The 21774-nt window shown below is 42.5% G+C and overlaps 1 protein-coding gene across 2 annotated transcripts in view; it reads left to right on the top strand.

Annotated features, from left to right (window-relative positions):
• LOC121586268 (probable phospholipid-transporting ATPase IIB) overlaps positions 1-21142 on the top strand; it is a 75326-nt gene extending 54184 nt beyond the window's left edge. The window contains exons 16-30 of one of the 2 annotated variants that reach the window (XM_041902836.1): positions 2459-2620; positions 6041-6133; positions 6962-7045; positions 7309-7479; positions 7680-7778; positions 7900-7989; positions 8544-8688; positions 9054-9118; positions 9272-9427; positions 9513-9577; positions 9727-9835; positions 10015-10072; positions 11054-11257; positions 17221-17253; positions 19267-21142. In XM_041902836.1, coding sequence (XP_041758770.1) covers positions 2459-2620; positions 6041-6133; positions 6962-7045; positions 7309-7479; positions 7680-7778; positions 7900-7989; positions 8544-8688; positions 9054-9118; positions 9272-9427; positions 9513-9577; positions 9727-9835; positions 10015-10072; positions 11054-11257; positions 17221-17253; positions 19267-19403 — 1671 coding nt within the window. In that variant the 3' untranslated portion in view covers positions 19404-21142. The remainder of the gene's footprint in view (positions 1-2458; positions 2621-6040; positions 6134-6961; positions 7046-7308; positions 7480-7679; positions 7779-7899; positions 7990-8543; positions 8689-9053; positions 9119-9271; positions 9428-9512; positions 9578-9726; positions 9836-10014; positions 10073-11053; positions 11258-17220; positions 17254-19266) is intronic. The other variant, XM_041902837.1, reaches the window with a different exon arrangement.
• The last annotated feature ends 632 nt before the right edge of the window (positions 21143-21774 follow it).

Below are 21774 nucleotides of genomic sequence, written 5' to 3'. Positions count from 1 at the left end.
GCTCGTGTTTCTTGGCCCAAGCAAGTCTCTTCTTCTTATTGGTGTCCTTTAATAGTGGTTTCTTTGCAGCAATTCGACCATGAAGTCCTCTGAACAGTTGATGTTGAGATGTGTCTGTTACTTGAACTCTGAAGCATTTATTTGAGCTGCTCCGTTTCTCTTTGCTTATTTGAGCTGTGCTTGCCATAGTATGGACTTGGTCTTTTACCAAATAGGGCTATCTTCTGAATACCCCCCCCCCACCTAGACACAACACCACTAATTGGCTCAAACGCCTTAAGAAGGAAAGAAATTCCACAAGTTAACTTTTAACAAGGCACAGCTGTTAATTGGTCCTCTGTAGCTCAGCTGGTAGAGCATGGCGCTTGTAACGCCAGGGTAGTGGGTTCGATCCCCGGCACCACCCATACACACACAAAAAAATGTATGTATGCACGCATGACTGTAAGTCGCTTTGGATAAAAGCGTCTGCTAAATGACATATTATGATTATATTATAATTGAAATTCATTCCAGGTGACTACCTCATGAAGCTGGTTGAGAGAATGCCAAGAGTGTGCAAAGCTGTCAAGGCGCAAAGGGTGGCTACTTTGAAGAATCTCAAATATAAAATATATTTTGATTTTTTTAAACACTTTTCTGGTTACTACATGATTCCATATGTGTTATTTCATAGTTTTGAAGTCTTCACTATTATTCTACAATGTAGAAAATAGTAAAAATAAAGAAAGATCCTTGAATGAGTAGGTGTGTCCAAACTTTTGACTGGTACTGTACATGCAGTTTTAATGTGATTGCTACAAGCTAGTATTTTGAATGTTGACCACCCTAAATCAATTAAGAAAATCATATTTAGCAAGTGCTGTTAAAATCCTAGTTCTGATTGGTAATGACATGGTGGGAAGAATTGAGCTATTACAGATCAATTTTCATCATGAAATGCTTAGCTGCTGTTCATTTTAAATGCAGCGCTGCCATGTTGATATACATGATCACTAGAACGTTGGGAATGCTATTGAAATGATTGATTGGGTAGTTTAAACCGGTCTGCCATTGTCGTCAAGTAGTCACGGGTAGTCTCTTATATTACTTGTGTAACACATGATTTACGTACAGTTTGTATCAATGTTGACATGGCTTTAAACAGTTCCCATCGAGCTGATAAACTAGATTGAGGAGGTAGGTATTAAATCCTGACTGCGTTTGTACGTGTTTGTACACGCGTACGTGCCGCACGTGCGCCCATGCGATTATGATCCACAGATGTGTGTGTTAAGTAAATATAGCCAGCTCTAGCACGGACCTCAAAGGGGAACCAGAAAGAAATGATGGGGTATTAGCAGGAAGTTCCAATTTGTAGGTCAGGAGTATAATAAAACAACCTTTGAGTGAGCAAATTGAAATGAACCCGTGGAGAATTGAGTTGTGTGCAGCTGAACGCTCACTTAGGGGGCGGGAGTTCCTGCTGAGGAGAGGAGGGAAAAGACAAACAGAAAAACACTCCTCTGTTTGTGAATGAACTCCACTCCAGAGATAAGGCACCTAGAGCATTGTATACAGAGTATTTGTAAGGCAACAAACTATCAATATTACAACCGTGAATGCTTCAGGATTTTGGGTTATATCTAGTAAAGGGATGTGCTGCATCACAATAGTGTACTGGACACTATTTTGAAATGCAAAGTGTGTTCTTATAGTTCAATGGTTTGTGATATAACCAGTTGTTAAACCACAGAAAATATTTACTTTGGCACACTGAGCATGGATGTGTAGGTTGTTTACATGAAGCTGCGGTTGAGCGTATGCCCCATTTATTGGGGGAAGGGACAGACACACACAAAGATCCCCATTCATTATGATAACCTTGTTAGTTAAGATCTGTTAAGTAGAGGCCAGTTTTAGTGCGTGCGTTTCAGTTTCAATTATTGACCATGTTACCTTTTATTTGTTTTGACCGCAAGTGATACTTAAGATTATTGGACAAACAAATTATCCAAATGTGCATATTTTTTAGCTTATCTAGCATCGTAATGATCCTGGATAACAAATGTGTCCCTTCACCATTTGTCTTAATCTAAGGCATAGCCTATGACTTCAGGATTATTCACCATTCTACTCCTTCTATTGTGTAATAATTGGACACTGAATTATAGTTAATAGTCCTTCTGTTACTATGAGGCCAACAGCCTCCTTCTGTGTCTCATTGTATTCACTCTCAGCTGTGAATGATACTTAACAATGAACCAGTTACTTTCATGTGTGTTTCCTTTGATTCAGGGCGATCAGGAAGTTGACCCTGTGAGCGTACACAGAGCCCCTAACCTTGACCTCTGAACCCTCTATGTGGACCCATAGCTAGCCCCTAGTGAGAGGCACAGAGTGCCTGGGTCTGTGTAGTAGTGCAGGTGTGTTCCTCACCATTGACCTTACTGTGTGTGTGCACGTTGCTGCTCTTCAGGTGGCGCTGGTGCGGTGGACGGAGAGCGTAGGGCTGACTCTGGTGAACAGGGACCTGACCTCCCTGCAGCTGAAGACCCCAGCAGGACAGATCCTAACCTACTACATCCTGCAGATCTTCCCCTTCACCTCCGAGAGCAAGAGGATGGGCATCATCATCAGGGTATGGACTTAGTTACCACACATGTAATGGTCAACAAAACTATATGTGTGTGTGTGTGTGTTAGTCAGCCCTGGGTTTAAATACTTTTTTTAGGGGGTAGATCAGCTTTAATATAAGTGTGTATATATATATATATATATATATGTGTGTGTGTGTGTGTGTGTGTGTGTGTGTGTGTGTGTGTGTGTGTGTGTATGTATGTGTGTATATACACTGCTCAAAAAAATAAAGGGAACACTTAAACAACACAATGTAACTCCAAGTCAATCACACTTCTGTGAAATCAAACTGTCCACTTAGGAAGCAACACTGATTGACAATACATTTCACATGCTGTTGTGCAAATGGAATAGACAACAGGTGGAAATTATAGGCAATTAGGAAGACACCCCAAATAAAGAAGTGGTTCTGCAGGTGGTGACCACAGACCACTTCTCAGTTCCTATGCTTCCTGGCTGATGTTTTGGTCACTTTTGAATGCTGGCGGCGCTTTCACTCTAGTGGTAGCATGAGACGGAGTCTACAACCCACACAAGTGGCTCAGGTAGTGCAGCTCATCCAGGATGGCACATCAATGCGAGCTGTGGCAAGAAGGTTTGCTGTGTCTGTCAGCGTAGTGTCCAGAGCATGGAGGCGCTACCAGGAGACAGGCCAGTACATCAGGAGACGTGGAGGAGGCCATAGGAAGGCAACAACCCAGCAGCAGGACCGCTACCTCCGCCTTTGTGCAAGGAGGAGCAGGAGGAGCACTGCCAGAGCCCTGCAAAATGACCTCCAGCAGGCCACAAATGTGCATGTGTCTGCTCAAACGGTCAGAAACAGACTCCATGAGGGTGGTATGAGGGCCCGACGTCCACAGGTGGGGGTTGTGCTTACAGCCCAACACTGTGCAGGACGTTTGGCATTTGCCAGAGAACACCAAGATTGGCAAATTCGCCACTGGCGCCCTGTGCTCTTCACAGATGAAAACAGGTTCACACTGAGCACATGTGACAGACGTGAGAGTCTGGAGACACCGTGGAGAACGTTCTGCTGCCTCCAACATCCTCCAGCATGACCGGTTTGGCGGTGGGTCAGTCATGGTGTGGGGTGGTATTTCTTTGAGGGGCCGCACAGCCCTCCATGTGCTCGCCAGAGGTAGCCTGACTGCCATTAGGTTCCGAGATGAGATCCTCAGACCCCTTGTGAGACCATATGCTGGTGCGGTTGGCCCTGGGTTCCTCCTAATGCAAGACAATGCTAGACCTCATGTGGCTGGAGTGTGTCAGCAGTTCCTGCAAGAGGAAGGCATTGATGCTATGGACTGGCCCGCCCATTCCCCAGACCTGAATCAAATTGAGCACATCTGGGACATCATGTCTCGCTCCATCCACCAACGCCACGTTGCACCACAGACTGTTCAGGAGTTGGCGGATGCTTTAGTCCAGGTCTGGGAGGAGATCCCTCAGGAGACCATCCGCCACCTCATCAGGAGCATGCCCAGGCGTTGTAGGGAGGTCATACAGGCACGTGGAGGCCACACACACTACTGAGCCTAATTTTGACTTGTTTTAAGGACATTACATCAAAGTTGGATCAGCCTGTAGTGTGGTTTTCCACTTTAATTTTGAGGGTGACTCCAAATCCAGACCTCCATGGGTTGATACATTTGATTTCCATTGATCATTTTTGTGTGATTTTGTTGTCAGCACATTCAACTATGTAAAGAAAAAAGTATTTAATAAGATTATTTCATTCATTCAGATCTAGGATGTGGTGTTTAAGTGTTCCCTTAATTTTTTTGAGCAGTGTATATACATACAGTGGGGAGAACAAGTATTTGATACACTGCCGATTTTGCAGGTTTGCCTACTTACAAAGCATGTAGAGGTCTGTAATTTTTATCATAGGTACACTTCAACTGTGAGAGACGGAATCTAAAAAAATCCAGAAAATCACATTGTATGATTTTTAAGTAATTAATTAGCATTTTATTGCATGACATAAGTATTTGATACATCAGAAAAGCAGAACTTAATATTTGGTACAGAAACCTTTGTTTGCAATTACAGAGATCATACGTTTCCTGTAGGTCTTGACCAGGTTTTCACACACTGCAGCAGGGATTTTGGCCCACTCCTCCATACAGACCTTCTCCAGATCCTTCAGGTTTCGGGGCTGTCGCTGGGCAATACGGACTTTCAGCTCCCTCCAAAGATTTTCAATTGGGTTCATTTCTGGAGACTGGCTAGGCCACTCCAGGACCTTGAGATGCTTCTTACGGAGCCACTCCTTAGTTGCCCTGGCTGTGTGTTTCGGGTCGTTGTCATGCTGGAAGACCCAGCCACGACCCATCTTCAATGCTCTTACTGAGGGAAGGAGGTTGTTGGCCAAAATCTCGCAATACATGGCCCCATCCATCCTCCCCTCAATACGGTGCAGTCGTCCTGTCCCCTTTGCAGAAAAGCATCCCCAAATAATGATGTTTCCACCTCCATGCTTCACGGTTGGGATGGTGTTCTTGGGGTTGTACTCATCCTTCTTCTTCCTCCAAACACAGCGAGTGGAGTTTAGACCAAAAAGCTATATTTTTGTCTCATCAGACCACATTACCTTCTCCCATTCCTCCTCTGGATTTTAATCCATGACGGCGTAGTGTGTTACTAATGGTTTTCTTTGAGACTGTGGTCCCAGCTCTCTTCAGGTCATTGACAAGGTCCTGCTGTTTAGTTCTGGGCTGATCCCTCACCTTCCTCATGCTCATTGATGCCACACAAGGTGAGATCTTGCATGGAGCCCCAGACCGAGGGTGATTGACCGTCATCTTGAACTTCTTCCATTTTCTAATAATTGCGCCAACAGTTGTTGCCTTCTCACCAAGCTGCTTGCCTATTGTCCTGTAGCCCATCCTTGTGCAGGTCTACAATTTTATCCCTGATGTCCTTACACAGCTCTCTGGTCTTGGCCATTGTGGAGATGTTGGAGTCTGTTTGATTGAGTGTGTGGACAGGTGTCTTTTATACAGGTAACGAGTTCAAACAGGTGCAGTTAATACAGGTAATGTGTGGAGAACAGGAAGGCTTCTTAAAGAAAAACTAACAGGTCTGTGAGAGCCGGAATTCTTACTGGTTGGTAGGTGATCAAATACTTATGTCATGCAATAAAATGCAATGTGATTTTCTGAATTTTTGTTTTAGATTCTGTCTCTCAAAGTTGAAGTGTACCTATGATAAAAATGACAGACCTCTACATGCTTTGTAAGTAGGAAAACCTGCAAAATCGGCAGTGTATCAAATACTTGTTCTCCCCACTGTACATACATACATACAGGCATGTTAACAAAAAATTATATTTGTATTCAGTTTTGGTGTTAGTATGATATGGCACTGGAATGCTTTTTATATGATTATACAGCTATAATTGTTTCATATTTTGCTCTAGGAGGAGACCACAGGTGACATCACGTTTTATATAAAGGGTGCTGATGTTGCCATGGCGTGTATCGTGCAGTACAATGATTGGCTGGAGGAGGAGGTAAGGCTTTCCATCCAGACTGTGTTGTACGTATGAATAAAACGTATCGAACACATGCAGGGTAATTACCTCTTGTTGTTAACCAGGACATTCATTCATCACAAGATCAACAGGCCCACCCATGACTGGGTGTGCAATACTGTATGTTCATAATTGTATTGGCAATATTGAGTCATTTAGGACCAGGGGCTGTTTTTGATTTAATTAGTGACCAACATGAAGTGGATTCCTTTCCTAGGAGGCATTAATGTCTTCGTCCCAAATTGCACCCTATTCCCTATCTATTTTTGACCAGGGCTCTGGTTTAATATAGTGCGCTATATAGGGAATAGGGTGCCATTTGGAATACTGACAGTATGTCATATTCCTAACAATGGTGTTAATGAGGTTCCATTGACTGTAATATCCCGCGGACTGTCCAAGCAGTGGTGCTATATGGGTACCATGTCAATAAGCAATCAGCGCGTCAGTTTCAGCTCATTGGCGTTTCATATAAAAAAATAAAATGTGGCTTTTGTGTCCTCTGAACTTTGCCCCGAGGCGGCGTTATTCCCCATTGATTTCTGTCTTTGTTGGTTGACTGTACGTGCTGTTCTGATGCAGCTGACTCAATTAGATTAAATTATCTATGCCTGTGATGTATAGTATTCAGCGTATGTTAAACCTACTGTATGCCATATGAAATTTGTTAAAACATATTGTTTGTTTAATAAATATGTATCTGACTGGAATATAGAGATTAAGTTTGTGTCTCTACAAATGTTCAGTAATTTCTCTTTTTATCATATTACGTCACTCTTTCCTGACAATCCCCTCTTTTGTTCTCAGTGTGGGAACATGGCCAGGGAAGGGCTTCGGACCCTGGTGGTGGCTAAGAAATCTCTGTCTGAGGAGCAGTATACAGACTTTGAGGTACAAAACATAATGTCCCTTCTTAATGTCCTGCTGAATTCAAAAGAATCTTCAAACTGAATGAGCTGCCTACTTGCCCTCATTCCACTTATTTCCTCTCCTCTCTTGCCCTGTGCTCTACACTTGCCATGGCTATTTATTTCTCGGATTTTCTCCCTTGGTCTATCGATTTCTACCTCCCTATCGCGCTTTCATTATCACTTCCTTTCTCATCTCTGCCTCCCTCACTGACTGACTATCTTTCCCTCTCTATGTTGGTGTAGAACCGGTACAACCAGGCCAAGCTGAGTATCCATGACCGGGCTCTGAAGGTGTCAGCGGTGGTAGAGAGTCTGGAGAGGGAGATGGAGCTTCTGTGTTTGACTGGGGTTGAGGACCAACTACAGGCCGACGTCAGGCCAACCCTGGAGCTCCTCAGAAACGCTGGGATCAAGGTGTGAGACCACACTATCCTTTTGTGTTTTACTACAACTGTGAACGTACTGTTACATGTTGGCTGCATTTCTATTGCGCTGTTCTTTCCATGTACAGTATCATGTTAGCTGTGAAAAATAGTCCTTGTAAAATGTTGCTTTTAATGCCATTGCAAATAGTCTGTCACTGATTCCATGTCATGGTTTTGTTTTCTCTTCAGATATGGATGCTGACTGGGGATAAGCTGGAGACAGCTACTTGTATCGCTAAAAGCTCCCATTTGGTGTCCAGAAGCCAAGATATTCATGTCTTCAGATCGGTACGCTTCTCCTTCTTTTTCATGTTAAGATAATAATCTGTCACTTGATGAGAGTTAAAGGGATGAGGAAATGGTCTTGTGTCTGTCCTTCCACTAATTGTATTGCCTGGCTCTCGAGCAGGTCTCCAACAGAGGAGAGGCCCATCTGGAGCTCAATGCCTTCAGAAGGAAACACGACTGTGCTCTCGTCATCTCTGGAGACTCCTTGGAGGTACTACAGCACGACACACTTCTCACAGACCTCTCAAAGCAGATTGTAATGTAGATGCAGCCAAAAAGTCAAAAAGGTTCTGGTGTCAAAAGTAAAACCTTTTGAGGCCAAAACCGCAAACAGTGGTACAAAGCACGTCAGTTATGATTTCATAAGCCAAAAAAAAACATTATAAACTGGGTGGTTTGAGCCCTGAATGCTGATTGGCTAACAGCCGTGGTATACCACGGGTATGACAAAACATTTATTTTAACTGTTCTAATTACGTTGGTAACCAGTTTATAATAGCAATAAGGCACCTCAGGGGTTTGTGATATATGGCCAATATACCATGGCTAAGGGCTGTGTCCAGGCACTCCGTGTTGCGTCATGCATAAGAACAGCCCTTAGCTGTGGTATATTGGCCATATACCACACCTCCTCGGGCCTTATTGCTTAATTATAACACCATTGATCTGAAGAGATGGTACAGTAAGTACTTCATTATGTAAATGTTCTTGTGTGGGTCCGGATGTGTTTGCATTTTCCGAATCCATATGTTTATCTTCCCACAGGTGTGTCTGCGGTACTATGAGCATGAGTTTGTGGAGCTGGCATGTCAGTGTCCGGCGGTAGTCTGCTGTCGCTGCTCCCCCACTCAGAAAGCCCAGATCGTCCACCTGCTCAAGCAGCACACAGCCAACAGAACCTGTGCCATAGGTGAGCCCTTTTGCACCCTGGACAAGACCCAGATGCATAACAACTAACTACTCTCATCCTTTGTATGAGACACAACTGCTACAATGATCTGTGTACAATAATTAAATAAGTCAATTGTAGAAAATACCTACCAGTAATATACCTCTCTATTGACTATTGACTACTTTTTTTGAAAAAGAAGAAACTAGACCCAGTATGAGAAGGTACACACCTATAACGTCCACAAGATGGCAATCAAAGAGCACAAGCATCTCTGTTAACATTGTTCTCTCATCATCCTGGGGCATAAGCCTTATTTCCATATGGCTCTTTTACATGTTATTATTGAGCCTGTGGTTGAAGTGTGGCTCTCTTGTCTCTCCCAGGTGATGGAGGTAATGATGTCAGTATGATCCAGGCAGCAGACTGTGGTATCGGCATTGAAGGAAAGGTAAACGATCCATATCACTCCTCCTCTTACCCTATCCACATATTATTACATTCAAATTAAATGCAAAACCTTTTATGGGTGCCATATTTAGTCTGATATGGGGTGTGTCCTTCCGTATGAATAACATTACGCACTTATGCGCTCCCCATGCAGGAGGGGAAGCAGGCATCCCTGGCGGCAGATTTCTCCATCACTCAGTTTAAGCACATTGGCCGGCTGCTTATGGTCCACGGCAGGAACAGCTACAAGCGCTCAGCAGCCCTGGGCCAGTTTGTCATGCACCGAGGCATGATCATATCAGCCATGCAGGTAACAGACCTGAACATGTTTATGTTAGTAGTACTGAATATGGAAGGACTTGAATGAAATGTGTCATATCGCTCCCTCTTTGCAGGCGGTGTTTTCCTCCATTTTCTACTTTGCATCAGTCCCTTTGTACCAGGGTTTTCTCATGGTTGGGTATGTGGTTGTCTATATTTCTATATATTTTTTTTTTTTGCGTACAGTATGTGCATGCATCTGAACATGACAAGGTGAGACCCTTTCTATTGATGCTGTGGTACAGTGTTCTGTATTAACTCAGTCCTGTGTTCTCCCCTTCTGTGCAGGTATTCTACCATCTACACTATGTTTCCTGTATTTTCCCTGGTGCTGGACCAGGACGTGAAGCCAGAGATGGCCCTGCTGTACCCTGAGCTTTACAAAGACCTCACCAAGGTACGATGACAACCTCTCCTATATAATACAGGCTGACAAAGGGAATTGATGGTCAATTTACACTGACTCTATATTCATTAAGGGTTTAACAGGTTAAAGTGAATTCAAAAGTTGTGTTTTGTGGTTTGACAGGAATTATATTATGATGTCTGCAATTCTGTATTTTTCTCTTCTTCTAGGGTCGTTCCTTGTCTTTCAAGACTTTCCTCATTTGGGTGTTAATCAGTATTTACCAAGGTAAGAGGATTGACAGGATACTCCTCTGTAGCTTTCTAAGTTAGTATTTTATTACTGACCATTCATCTAGGCACCACACTTGTATTTCATCATTTTTACTATGTGCAATACTTCAGTCCCCTGGCCCCCTGACTCTCAGACAGTCCTGTTTCTCAGAAGCTTAGGTTTCCAAGTGTCATCCGCAGCTACACGCAGGCTTTTGTCCGTCCAGTAAATCGATATTTCTGTAATCGCTAAGCCATGCAGCGTGTTGAGAAAGATCTATGTTCCTACTGAAGCGTCATTTCCTGACAGCTCTCGTTTTTTAATTAAAGGTCTATTACCAAAGTCCAATGAAAAACGGAGATATGAGGAGGGGGGAGAAAAAATATCAGGCCACGATCGTCGGTTTTAATTTATTACAGAGTTTAACTCCCAGGAATGCACTGTATGTAGACTGTATGGAAAAGGCAATTATGTGATCAGTAATAGGCTATTAAGGTCAATTTGTGGCGCGTTATAATTAAATGGAAGGCTATCAAAATACAGTAGGCACCACCATAGAATAGATTAATGAGTGTCAAGCTACAGTACTCAAAGGGGTTTACCTGGGTGGGTTTGGGATACACTTGGACACATTGTTTGCCCTCATAAATAATGTAATTGAGTCAAATCCTGTGTCTTAAGACTTACTGTAATCCTAATAGGTGGACCCTGTCTGGTGTCTCAATGAACATACTTTGAATAACAGACTTTCAGTGAGCATTGGGGATCAAAGTAACTTAATAAATAAACCAAAACAAAGGCCTAATGTACTTGTCATATTTGGTCCCCTAAAAGAATAAGATGATACATTTTATGTTAGGTCTTATTGTTATTAACTAGAATAATGATGACTAGAATAAATTCTAGTTGATCTTTCTCTAGTTTCTTTCTCAAGCTGGTTAAACAGTTACTCAACCACTACTACGTCACTAACACTTTTTTTGTGGCGCCCCCCAGGTGGCATCCTGATGTACGGCGCACTGCTGTTGTTTGAGTCTGAGTTTGTGCACGTGGTGGCCATCTCCTTCACTGCGCTGATCCTCACCGAGCTGCTCATGGTGGCGCTTAACATCCGTACCTGGCACTGGCTCATGGTGCTAGCAGAGTTCCTCAGTCTGGGCTGCTACATAGCCTCGCTTGCCTTCCTCAATGAGTACTTTGGTAAGCAAATGTTGTTTATCTGAGGAAAAAAACGACTAAATTCAACTTTATTTAAACCCTTAGGGCCAAAGAAAAATATTAAATAATTGTATGCTGTTTGTAAATGAATGAGTATGAAAAATGTATGCACTCACTAACTGTAAGTCGCTCTGGATAAGAGTGTCTGCTAAATGACTAAAATGTAAAAATGTTTAATATTGTGCTGAAAAATATTTTATGTTGCTCTTTGCTTTTTGTTATGTGGACGGCAGGTTTGCCAAACACTTTACTCTTGTAGTAGTGAAACAGTCTCACCTTTTGCACTACACTGCACTGCAGCTTGTGTGTTTTAGTGTGATGCACATACAGTGGGGGGAAAAAATCCAGAAAATCACATTGTAGGATTTTTTAATCAATCAATTTCAATCAATTTTATTTTATATAGCCCTTCTTACATCAGCTAATATCTCGAAGTGCTGTACAGAAACCCAGCCTAAAACCCCAAACAGCTAGTAATGCAGGTGTAAAAGCACGGTGGCTAGGAAAAACTCCCTAGAAAGGCGAAAACCTAGGAAGAAACCTAGAGAGGAACCAGGCTATGAGGGGTGGCCAGTCCTCTTCTGGCTGTGCCGGGTGAAGATTATAACAGAACCATGCCAAGATGTTCAAAAATGTTCATAAGTGACAAGCATGGTCAAATAATAATCAGGAATAAATCTCAGTTGGCTTTTCATAGCCGATCATTAAGAGTTGAAAACAGCAGGTCTGGGACAGGTAGGGGTTCCATAACCGAGCAGAACATTGAAACTGGAATAGCAGCACCACGTACAACCAGGCCTCTTTGCTCAGTTCTCAGTTCTTTTCATAGCCGATCATTAATTGAAACACAGGTCTGGCAGGAGGGGTTTCGCCGCAGGCAGAACAGTTGAAACTGGAATAGCAGCAAGGCCAGGCGGACTGGGGACAGCAAGGTGTCATCATGCCCGGTAGTCCTGACGTATGGTCCTAGGGCTCAGGTTCTCAGAGAGAAAGAGAGAACGAGAGAATTAGAGAGAGCATACTTAAATTCACACAGGACACTAGATAAGACAGGAGAAGTACTCCAGGTATAACCAACTAACCCCAGCCCCCCGACACATAAACTACTGCAGCATAAATACTGGAGGCTGAGACAGGAGCGGTCCGGAGACACTGTGGCCCCATCCGAAGAAACCCCCGGACAGGGCCAAACAGGAAGGATATAACCCCACCCACTCTGCCAAAGCACAGCCCCCGCACCACTAGAGGGATATCCTCAACCACCAACTTACAATCCTGAGACAAGGCCGAGTATAGCCCACAGAGGTCTCCACCACAGCACAAACCAAGGGGGGCGCCAACCCAGACAGGAAGATCACGTCAGTAACTCAACCCACTCAAGTGACGCACCCCTCCCAGGGACGGCATGAAAGAGCACCAGCAAGCCAGTGACTCAGCCCCTGCAACAGGGTTAGAGGCAGAGAACCCCAGTGGAGAGGGGAACCGGCCCGGCAGAGACAGCAAGGGCTGTTCGTTATTCCAGAGCCTTTCCGTTCACCTTCACACTCCTGGGCCAGACTACACTCAATCATATGACCTACTGAAGAGATAAGTCTTCAGTAAAGACTTAAAGGTTGAGACCGAGTCTGCGTCTCTCACATGGGTAGGCAGACTGTTCCATAAAAATGGAGATCTATAGGAGAAAGCCCTGCCTCCCGCTGTTTGCTTAGAAATTCTAGGGACAATTAGGAGGCCTGCGTCTTGCGACCGTAGCGTACGTATTGGTATGTACGGCAGGACCAACTCGGAAAGATAGGTAGGAGCAAGCCCATGTAACGCTTTATAGGTTAACAGTAAAACCTTGAAATCAGCCCTTGCCTTAACAGGAAGCCAGTGTAGGGAAGCTAGCACTGGAGTAATATGATCAAATTTCTTGGTTCTAGTCAGGATTCTAGCAGCCGTATTTAGCACTAACTGAAGTTTATTTAGTGCTTTATCCGGGTAGCCGGAAAATAGAGCATTGCAGTAGTCTAACCTAGAAGTAACAAATGCATGGATTAATTTTTCTGCATCATTTTTGGACAGAAAATTTCTAATTTTTGCAATGTTACGTAGATGGAAAAAAGCTGTCCTTGAAACAGTCTTGATATGTTCGTCAAAAGAGAGATCAGGGTCAAGAGTAACGCCGAGGTCCTTCACAGTTTTATTTGAGACGACTTTACAACCATCAAGGTGAATTGTCAGATTTAACAGAAGATCTCTTTGTTTCTTGGGACCTAGAACAAGCATCTCTGTTTTGTCCGAGTTTAAAAGTAAAAAGTTTTCAGCCATCCACTTCCTTATGTCGGAAACACAGGCTTCTAGCGAGGGCAATTTTGGGGCTTCACCATGTTTCATTGAAATGTACAGCTGTGTGTCATCCGCATAGCAGTGAAAGTTAACATTATGTTTTCGAATAACATCCCCGAGAGGTAAAATATATAGTGAAAACAATAGTGGTCCTAAAACGGAACCTTGAGGAACACCGAAATGTACAGTTGATTTGTCGGAGGACAGACCATTTACAGAGACAAACTGATATCTTTCCGACAGGTAAGATCTAAACCAGGCCAGAACTTGTCCGTGTAGACCAATTTGGGTTTCCAGTCTCTCCAAAAGAATGTGGTGATCGATGGTGTCAAAGGCAGCACTAAGGTCTAGTAGCACGAGGACAGATGCAGAGCCTCGGTCTGACGCCATTAAAAGGTCATTTACCACCTTCACAAGTGCAGTCTCAGTGCTATGATGGGGTCTAAAACCAGACTGATGAATTTATTTACAAATTATGGTGGAAAATAAGTATTTGGTCAATAACAAAAGTTTCTCAATACTTTGTTATACAGTGGGGAAAAAAAGTATTTGGTCAGCCACCAATTGTGCAAGTTCTCCCACTTAAAAAGATGAGAGAGGCCTGTAATTTTCATCATAGGTACACGTCAACTATGACAGACAAAATGAGAAAAAATTATCCAGAAAATCACATTGTAGGATTTTTAATGAATTTATTGGCAAATGATGGTGGAAAATAAGTATTTGGTCAATAACAAAAAGTTTCTCAATACTTTGTTATATACACTTTGTTGGCAATGACACAGGTCAAACGTTTTCTGTAAGTCTTCACAAGGTTTTCACACACTGTTTCTGGTATTTTGGCCCATTCCTCCATGCAGATCTCCTCTAGAGCGGTGATGTTTTGAGGCTGTCGCTGGGCAACACGGACTTTCAACTCCCTCCAAAGATTTTCTATGGGGTTGAGATCTGGAGACTGGCTAGGCCACTCCAGGACCTTGAAATGCTTCTTACGAAGCCACTCCTTCGTTGCCCGGGCGGTGTGTTTGGGATCATTGTCATGCTGAAAGACCCAGCCACGTTTCATCTTCAATGCCCTTGCTGATGGAAGGAGGGTTTCACTCAAAATCTCACGATACATGGCCCCATTCATTCTTTCCTTTACACGGATCAGTCGTCCTGGTCCCTTTGCAGAAAAACAGCCCCAAAGCATGATGTTTCCAACCCCATGCTTCACAGTAGGTATGGTGTTCTTTGGATGCAACTCAGCATTCTTTGTCCTCCAAACATGACGAGTTGAGTTTTTACCAAAAAAGTTATATTTTGGTTTCATCTGACCATATGACATTCTCCCAATCCTCTTCTGGATCATCCAAATGCACTTCAGACGGGCCTGGACATGTACTGGCTTAAGCAGGGGGACACGTCTCGCACTGCAGGATTTGAGTCCCTGGCGGCGTAGTGTGTTACTGATGGTTGGCTTTGTTACTTTGGTCCCAGCTCTCTGCAGGTCATTCACTAGGTCCCCCCGTGTGGTTCTGGGATTTTTGCTCACCGTTCTTGTGATCATTTTGACCCCACGGGGTGAGATCTTGCGTGGAGCCCCAGATCGAGGGAGATTATCAGTGGTCTTGTATGTCTTCCATTTCCTAATAATTGCTCCCACAGTTGATTTCTTCAAACCAAGCTGCTTACCTATTGCAGATTCAGTCTTCCCAGCCTGGTGCAGGTCTACAATTTTGTTTTTGGTGTCCTTTGACATCTCTTTGGTCTTGGCCATTGTGAAGTTTGGAGTGTGACTGTTTGAGGTTGTGGACAGGTGTATTTTATACTGATAACAAGTTCAAACAGGTGCCATTAATACAGGTAACGAGTGGAGGACAGAGGAGCCTCTGAAAGAAGAAGTTACAGGTCTGTGAGAGCCAGAAATCTTGCTTGTTTGTAGGTGACCAAATACTTATTTTCCACCATAATTTGCAAATAAATTCATTAAAAATCCTACAATGGGATTTTCTGGATTTTTTTTCCTCAATTTGTCTGTCATAGTTGACGTGTACCTATGATGAAAATTACAGGCCTCTCTCATCTTTTTAAGTGGGAGAACTTGCACAATTGGTGGCTGACTAAATACTTTTTTTCCCCACTGTACACCCTTTGTTGGCAATGACACAGGTCAAACGTTTTCTGTAAGTCTTCACAAGGTTTTCACACACTGTTGCTGGTATTTTGGCCCATTCCTCCATGCAGATCTCCTCTAGAGCAGTGATGTTTTGGGGCTGTCGCTGGGCAACACGGACTTTCAACTCCCTCCAAAGATTTTCTATGGGGTTGAGATCTGGAGACTGGCTAGGCCACTCCAGGACCTTGAAATGCTTCTTACGAAGCCACTCCTTCGTTGCCCGGGCGGTGTGTTTGGGATCATTGTCATGCTGAAAGACCCAGCCACGTTTCATCTTCAATGCCCTTGCTGATGGAAGGAGGTTTTCACTCAAAATCTAATGGCCCCATTCATTCTTTCCTTTACACGGATCAGTCGTCCTGGTCCCTTTGCAGAAAAACAGCCCCAAAGCATGATGTTTCCACCCCCATGCTTCACAGTAGGTATGGTGTTCTTTGGATGCAACTCAGCATTCTTTGTCCTCCAAACACGACGAGTTGAGTTTTTACCAAAAAGTTCTATTTTGGTTTCATCTGACCATATGACATTCTCCCAATCCTCTTCTGGATCATCCAAATGCACTCTAGCAAACTTCAGACGGGCCTGGACATGTACTGGCTTAAGCAGGGGGACACGTCTGGCACTGCAGTATTTGAGTCCCTGGCGGCGTAGTGTGTTACTGATGGTAGGCTTTGTTACTTTGGTCCCAGCTCTCTGTAGGTCATTCACTAGGTCCCCCCGTGTGGTTCTGGGATTTTTGCTCACCGTTCTTGTAATCATTTTGACCCCACGGGGTGAGATCTTGCGTGGAGCCCCAGATCGAGGGAGATTATCAGTGGTCTTGTATGTCTTCCATTTCCTAATAATTGCTCCCACAGTTGATTTCTTCAAACCAAGCTGCTTACCTATTGCAGATTCAGTCTTCCCAGCCTGGTGCAGGTCTACCATTTTTTTCTGGTGTCTTTTGACAGCTCTTTGGTCTTGGCCATAGTGGAGTTTGGAGTGTGACTGTTTGAGGTTGTGGACAGGTGTCTTTTATACTGATAACACGTTCAAACAGGTGCCATTAATACAGGTAACGAGTGGAGGACAGAGGAGCCTCTTAAAGAAGAAGTTACAGGTCTGTGAGAGCCAGACATCTTGCTTGTTTGTAGGTGACCAAATACTTATTTTCCACCATAATTTGCAAATAAATTCATTAAAAATCCTACAATGTGATTTTCTGGAAATTTCTTTCTCAATTTGTCTGTCATAGTTGACGTGTACCTATGATGAAAATTACAGGCCTCTCTCATCTTTTTAAGTGGGAGAACTTGCACAATTGGTGGCTGACTAAATACTTTTTTTCCCCACTGTATGTTTGAGTTAACCCAATTAAACCTTGGAGGTCTGTGCTTTGTTCGTGTCTGCCATCTTCTCTCTCTCTCTCTCTCTCTGCTGCTCGTCCTCTCTTTTGCTACTGTATGTGTCCTTGGGACAGGCATAGGCAGGGTGTCCTTTGGAGCATTTCTGGGTAGGTGTGCAGCACTGTGGTAACGCTACCTCTCTTCTCTTCCACTTCCTTTTCACTCTTTCCTCTCATCACTGTTTTTGACCGTGCTGTGACTGCTGAGACCTGTTCATGTTCCTTTAGTGGCCATACTCTGACCATGTCTTTTGCAGCGCTATTTGATGTGACGTATTGAGCATATTTGCCTGCTACTTATATTGTTTTACCATTCCACTCAGTGTTGTCTCATTCCAGGCATGTGTGCAAAAGCTCTATTAAACAGAAAACCTGGATCCATGATTATCAACTAAATATTTTGAATAGTCAAAACTAACAATACCTTAAGAGCTAAGTGATAATACATTAATATACAGTACCAGTCAAAAGTTTTAGAACACCTACTCATTCAAGGGTTTTTCTTTATTTTTACAATGTTCTACATTGTAGAATAATAGTGAAGACATCAAAACTATGAAATAACATATGGAATCATGTAGTAACCAAAAAAGTGTTAAACAAATCAAAATATATGTTATATTTGAGATTTTTCAAATAGCCACCCTTTGCCTTGATGACAGCTTTGCACACTCTTGGCATTCTCTCAACCAGCTTCATGAGGTAGTCACCTGGAATGCATTTCAATTAACAGGTGTGCCTTCTTAAAAGTTAATTTCTGGAATTTCTTTCCTTAATAATGCGTTTGACCCAATCAGTTGTGATGTGACAGGTAGGGAGGTTATACAGAAGATAGCCCTATTTGGTAAAAGACCAAGTCCATATTATGGCAGGAACAGCTCAAATAAGCAAAAAGAAACAACAGTCCATCATTACTTTAAGACATGAAGGTCAGTCAATACAGAACATTTCAAGAACTTTTAAAGTTTCTTCAAGTGCAGTCGCAAAAACCATCAAGCGCTGTGATGAAACTGGCTCTCAGGAGGACCGCCACAGGAATGGAAGACCCAGAGTTACCTCTGCTGCAGAGGATAAGTTAATTTGAGTTACCAGCCTCAGAAATTGCAGCCCAAGTAAATGCTTCACAGAGTTCAAGTAACCGACACATCTCAACATCAACTGTTCAGAGGAGACTGCTTGAATCAGGCCATGGTCGAATTGCTGTAAAGAAACCACTACTAAAGAACGACACTAAGAAGAAGAGACTTGCTTGTGCCAAGAAACACGAGCAATGGACATTAGACCGGTGGAAATGTGTCCTTTGGTCTGGAGTCCAAATTGGAGATTTTTTTATTCCAACCGCCGTGTCTTTGTGAGACGCGGTGTGGGTGAACGGATGATCTCCGCATGTGTATTTCCCACCGTAAAGCATGGAGGAGGAGGTGTTATGGTGTGGGGGTGCTTTGCTGGTGAAACTGTCTGTGATTTATTTAGAATTCAAGGCACACTTAAACAGCATGGCTACCACAGCATTCTGCAGCGATACGCCATCCCATCTGGTTTGGGCTTAGTGGGACTATCATTTGTTTTTCAACAGAGCAATGACCCAACACACCTCCAAGCTGTGTAAGGTCTATTTTACCAAGAAGGAGAGAGATGGAGTGCTGCATCAGATGACCTGGCCTCCAGAATCACCCGACCTCAACCAAATTGAGATGGCTTGGGATGAGTCGGACCGTAGAGTGAAGGAAAAGCAGCCAACCAGTGCTCAGCATATGTGAGAACTCCTTCAAGACTGTTGGAAAAGCATTCCAGGTGAAGCTGGTTGAGAGAATGCCAAGAGTGTGCAAAGCTGTCATCAAGGCAAATGGTGGCTATTTGAAGAATCTCAAATATAAAATATATTTTGATTTGTTTAACACTTTTTTGGTTACTACATGATTCCATATGTGTTATTTCATAGTTTTGATGTCTTCACTATTATTCTACAATGTAGAAAATAGTAAAAATAAAGAAAAACCATTGAATGAGTAGGTGTTCGAGAACTTTTGACTGGTATTGTATATCAACATGTTAGTGCCTGGCACAAATTGTATGTGCTGATATTTGGACAGATTTCTAACGTGTTGTTTTTTCTCCCAGACCTGGCCTTCATCACGACGCCAGCCTTCCTGTGGAAGGTGTCAGTGATCACCGTCGTCAGCTGTCTCCCTCTCTATGTCATCAAATACCTGAAGCGCAAGTTCTCACCACCCAGCTACTCCAAGCTGTCCTCATGAGCCATTTTAAGCTCTCTCCTGCTTACACAACTCCCCTAATTATCTTTCTTACGCTCTCTATGATCCAACCTTTCTTTTCAGCGCTTTTTTTACTGATCCACATTGACAGACAGGGAACCTAAAGAGGTCAAGGGACCACTAGAAGCAAAAACATGAAGAGTATTGTATGGATTTATGTCACTGGAATGTGGTATTACTTGAAAAGACTGAGCACCACACAAAGGCTAAAAAGGGACAGGGAAGGGGTAAAAACAGAACAAATTACCCTTAAATGCACTTCCAACTGATCGGCTGGATGACTAGGGTTTCCGCATTTAACTTCTTGTATATGTAGTTCTGGATTTTAAAAAATAGGTTTATTACGTTCAACATTATTCATCTCTATATTGAGTAGAGATACTAGTATGATGGTTTAATTTGTGATTTACTACTTTGTGTTGTGATTCCTAAGCACTGTAAATACGAACTTAACATGTGCAGCATTTTACTACTGTACCCAGATGCTTAACTGTACTTACCTAGGGAAAACGTACATTAACCAAAATAAGCTACATTTTGCATCTAAAAGAGTGAAAAGTGCAAATTATTTGTTCTGGGAACAACACCCAACTGGCTTTGGAGTTTCTCTCTATACAATAAGTCCTTTACATTTCCAGATGCTGAATATCATATAAAATATCTTCATGAATTCCTGATAGTAGAAACCAGCACTCCATAGTTAATTTGATTTAGACAATCGTATTCCGTGCATCCTGGCCTTGAACACAGTGTATTACGCTATAGGGATGTCTATTTGTCATTGGCTGCCAGCCCTGGTTGCTGGACATGCCAGTTTGCGTTTGTGCCTCATTGTTTGATTGTTGCGTTTGGAAATCGGCTCTCATAGCTCCGGATGTCAATCAGAGGATTAGCTAGACTAGCTAGTGTATTCTGTCTCTTATTTGCAAGATATCCTGGGCCAGCAGCTTGACCACAGGGGATCTACCTTGCTGTAACCACTCACTTCTGACAATATTTCACAATGACTACTGTTCTCGCTCAATCTCAAACAACCACAGAATATTAAGGCCGTATTTTTGTAGGCATCCTCTGACAATTACTAATATGACAGAATCTTTATTGAACTCTAATCATGTCTTCTGGGCTTGAGATGAAACTGACTTCACCCTGCTATGGATGCAAAGACGAAACCTGACAGTGGTTTGGAGGAATGAGTTTTATCATTCTTGCCATGTGAGTGTGTGCGTTTAGTTAGATATAAGTTCCTAGTCCAAACACAATTGAATAAATGTATCATCATGCTCACACTGATCTCTTTTCCTGATTTGTTTTTGTCTGTACAATAAGTGTTATATATTTCTTAGTGTAAGAGGTTGCCATGTTTTTGTATCCCATTTGAGTTGAACTCAGGTAAATCATTCCTGTACGTCCTGAATATTAATAGAATTGTGGCAACCATACTGTACATGGCAACGCTGTATAAGGCAGACAGGGCTGTTATGTTTATTTATGAATTAAGTATGGACATGGCTGTTATTTTAATACGAATAATTGTTTAAAAAAATTATTAACTTGATCCCAATTGTCTAAACATTATGTGTTTTCTGTTGATACTTGTGCTCTGTTTGTATGATGTTATACAGGTTTAGTCTGTTGAGGACTTGCATTCTATGTCATAGACTGCAAAATATGGTATTACTATTGATTAATGAGCAATAAACTGACATTTTAACAAATAATCCTTTCATATGATGTGATTGCTTCACAACCTTATGGAATAAAACATTTTATTTGTTATTATTTGATAAAATATTGAATTTGGCCTTTACTACTTTAGACCATAGAAACGCATTGAATAACACATTCGTAAATGGCAAAAAAGACAGTCGGAAAGTAGATCATAAGGAATAAGGTTTTGAAGTGTCTGTCCTATATCTAGGAGATATAATACAGTGCATTCGGAAAGTATTCAGACCCCTCGACTTTTTCCACATTTTGTTACGTTACAGCCTTATTCTAAAAATTGATTAAATAAAACATTTTCCTCATCAATCTACACACAATACCCCATAATGATGAAGCGAAAAAGGGGTTTTAGAATTTTTTGTATATTTATTAAAAACAAAAAACAGATATCATATTACATAAGTATTCAGACCCGTTGCTATGAGACACGAAATTGAGTTCAGGTGCATCCTGTTTCCATTGATCATCCTTGATGTTTCTACAACTTGATTGGAGGCCACCTGTGGTAAATTCAATTGATTGGACATGATTTGGAAAGGCACACACCTGTCTATAAAAGGTCCCACAGTTGACAGTGCATGTCAGACAAAAACCAAGCCATAAGTTCGAAGGAATTGTCCGTAGA

This window comes from Coregonus clupeaformis, chromosome 17 (genome assembly GCF_020615455.1).
Source record: "Coregonus clupeaformis isolate EN_2021a chromosome 17, ASM2061545v1, whole genome shotgun sequence".
NCBI lineage: Eukaryota > Metazoa > Chordata > Actinopteri > Salmoniformes > Salmonidae > Coregonus > Coregonus clupeaformis.
The sequence above is the reverse complement of the archived record's forward strand: the minus strand, read 5'-3'. Positions and strand labels throughout refer to the sequence as shown.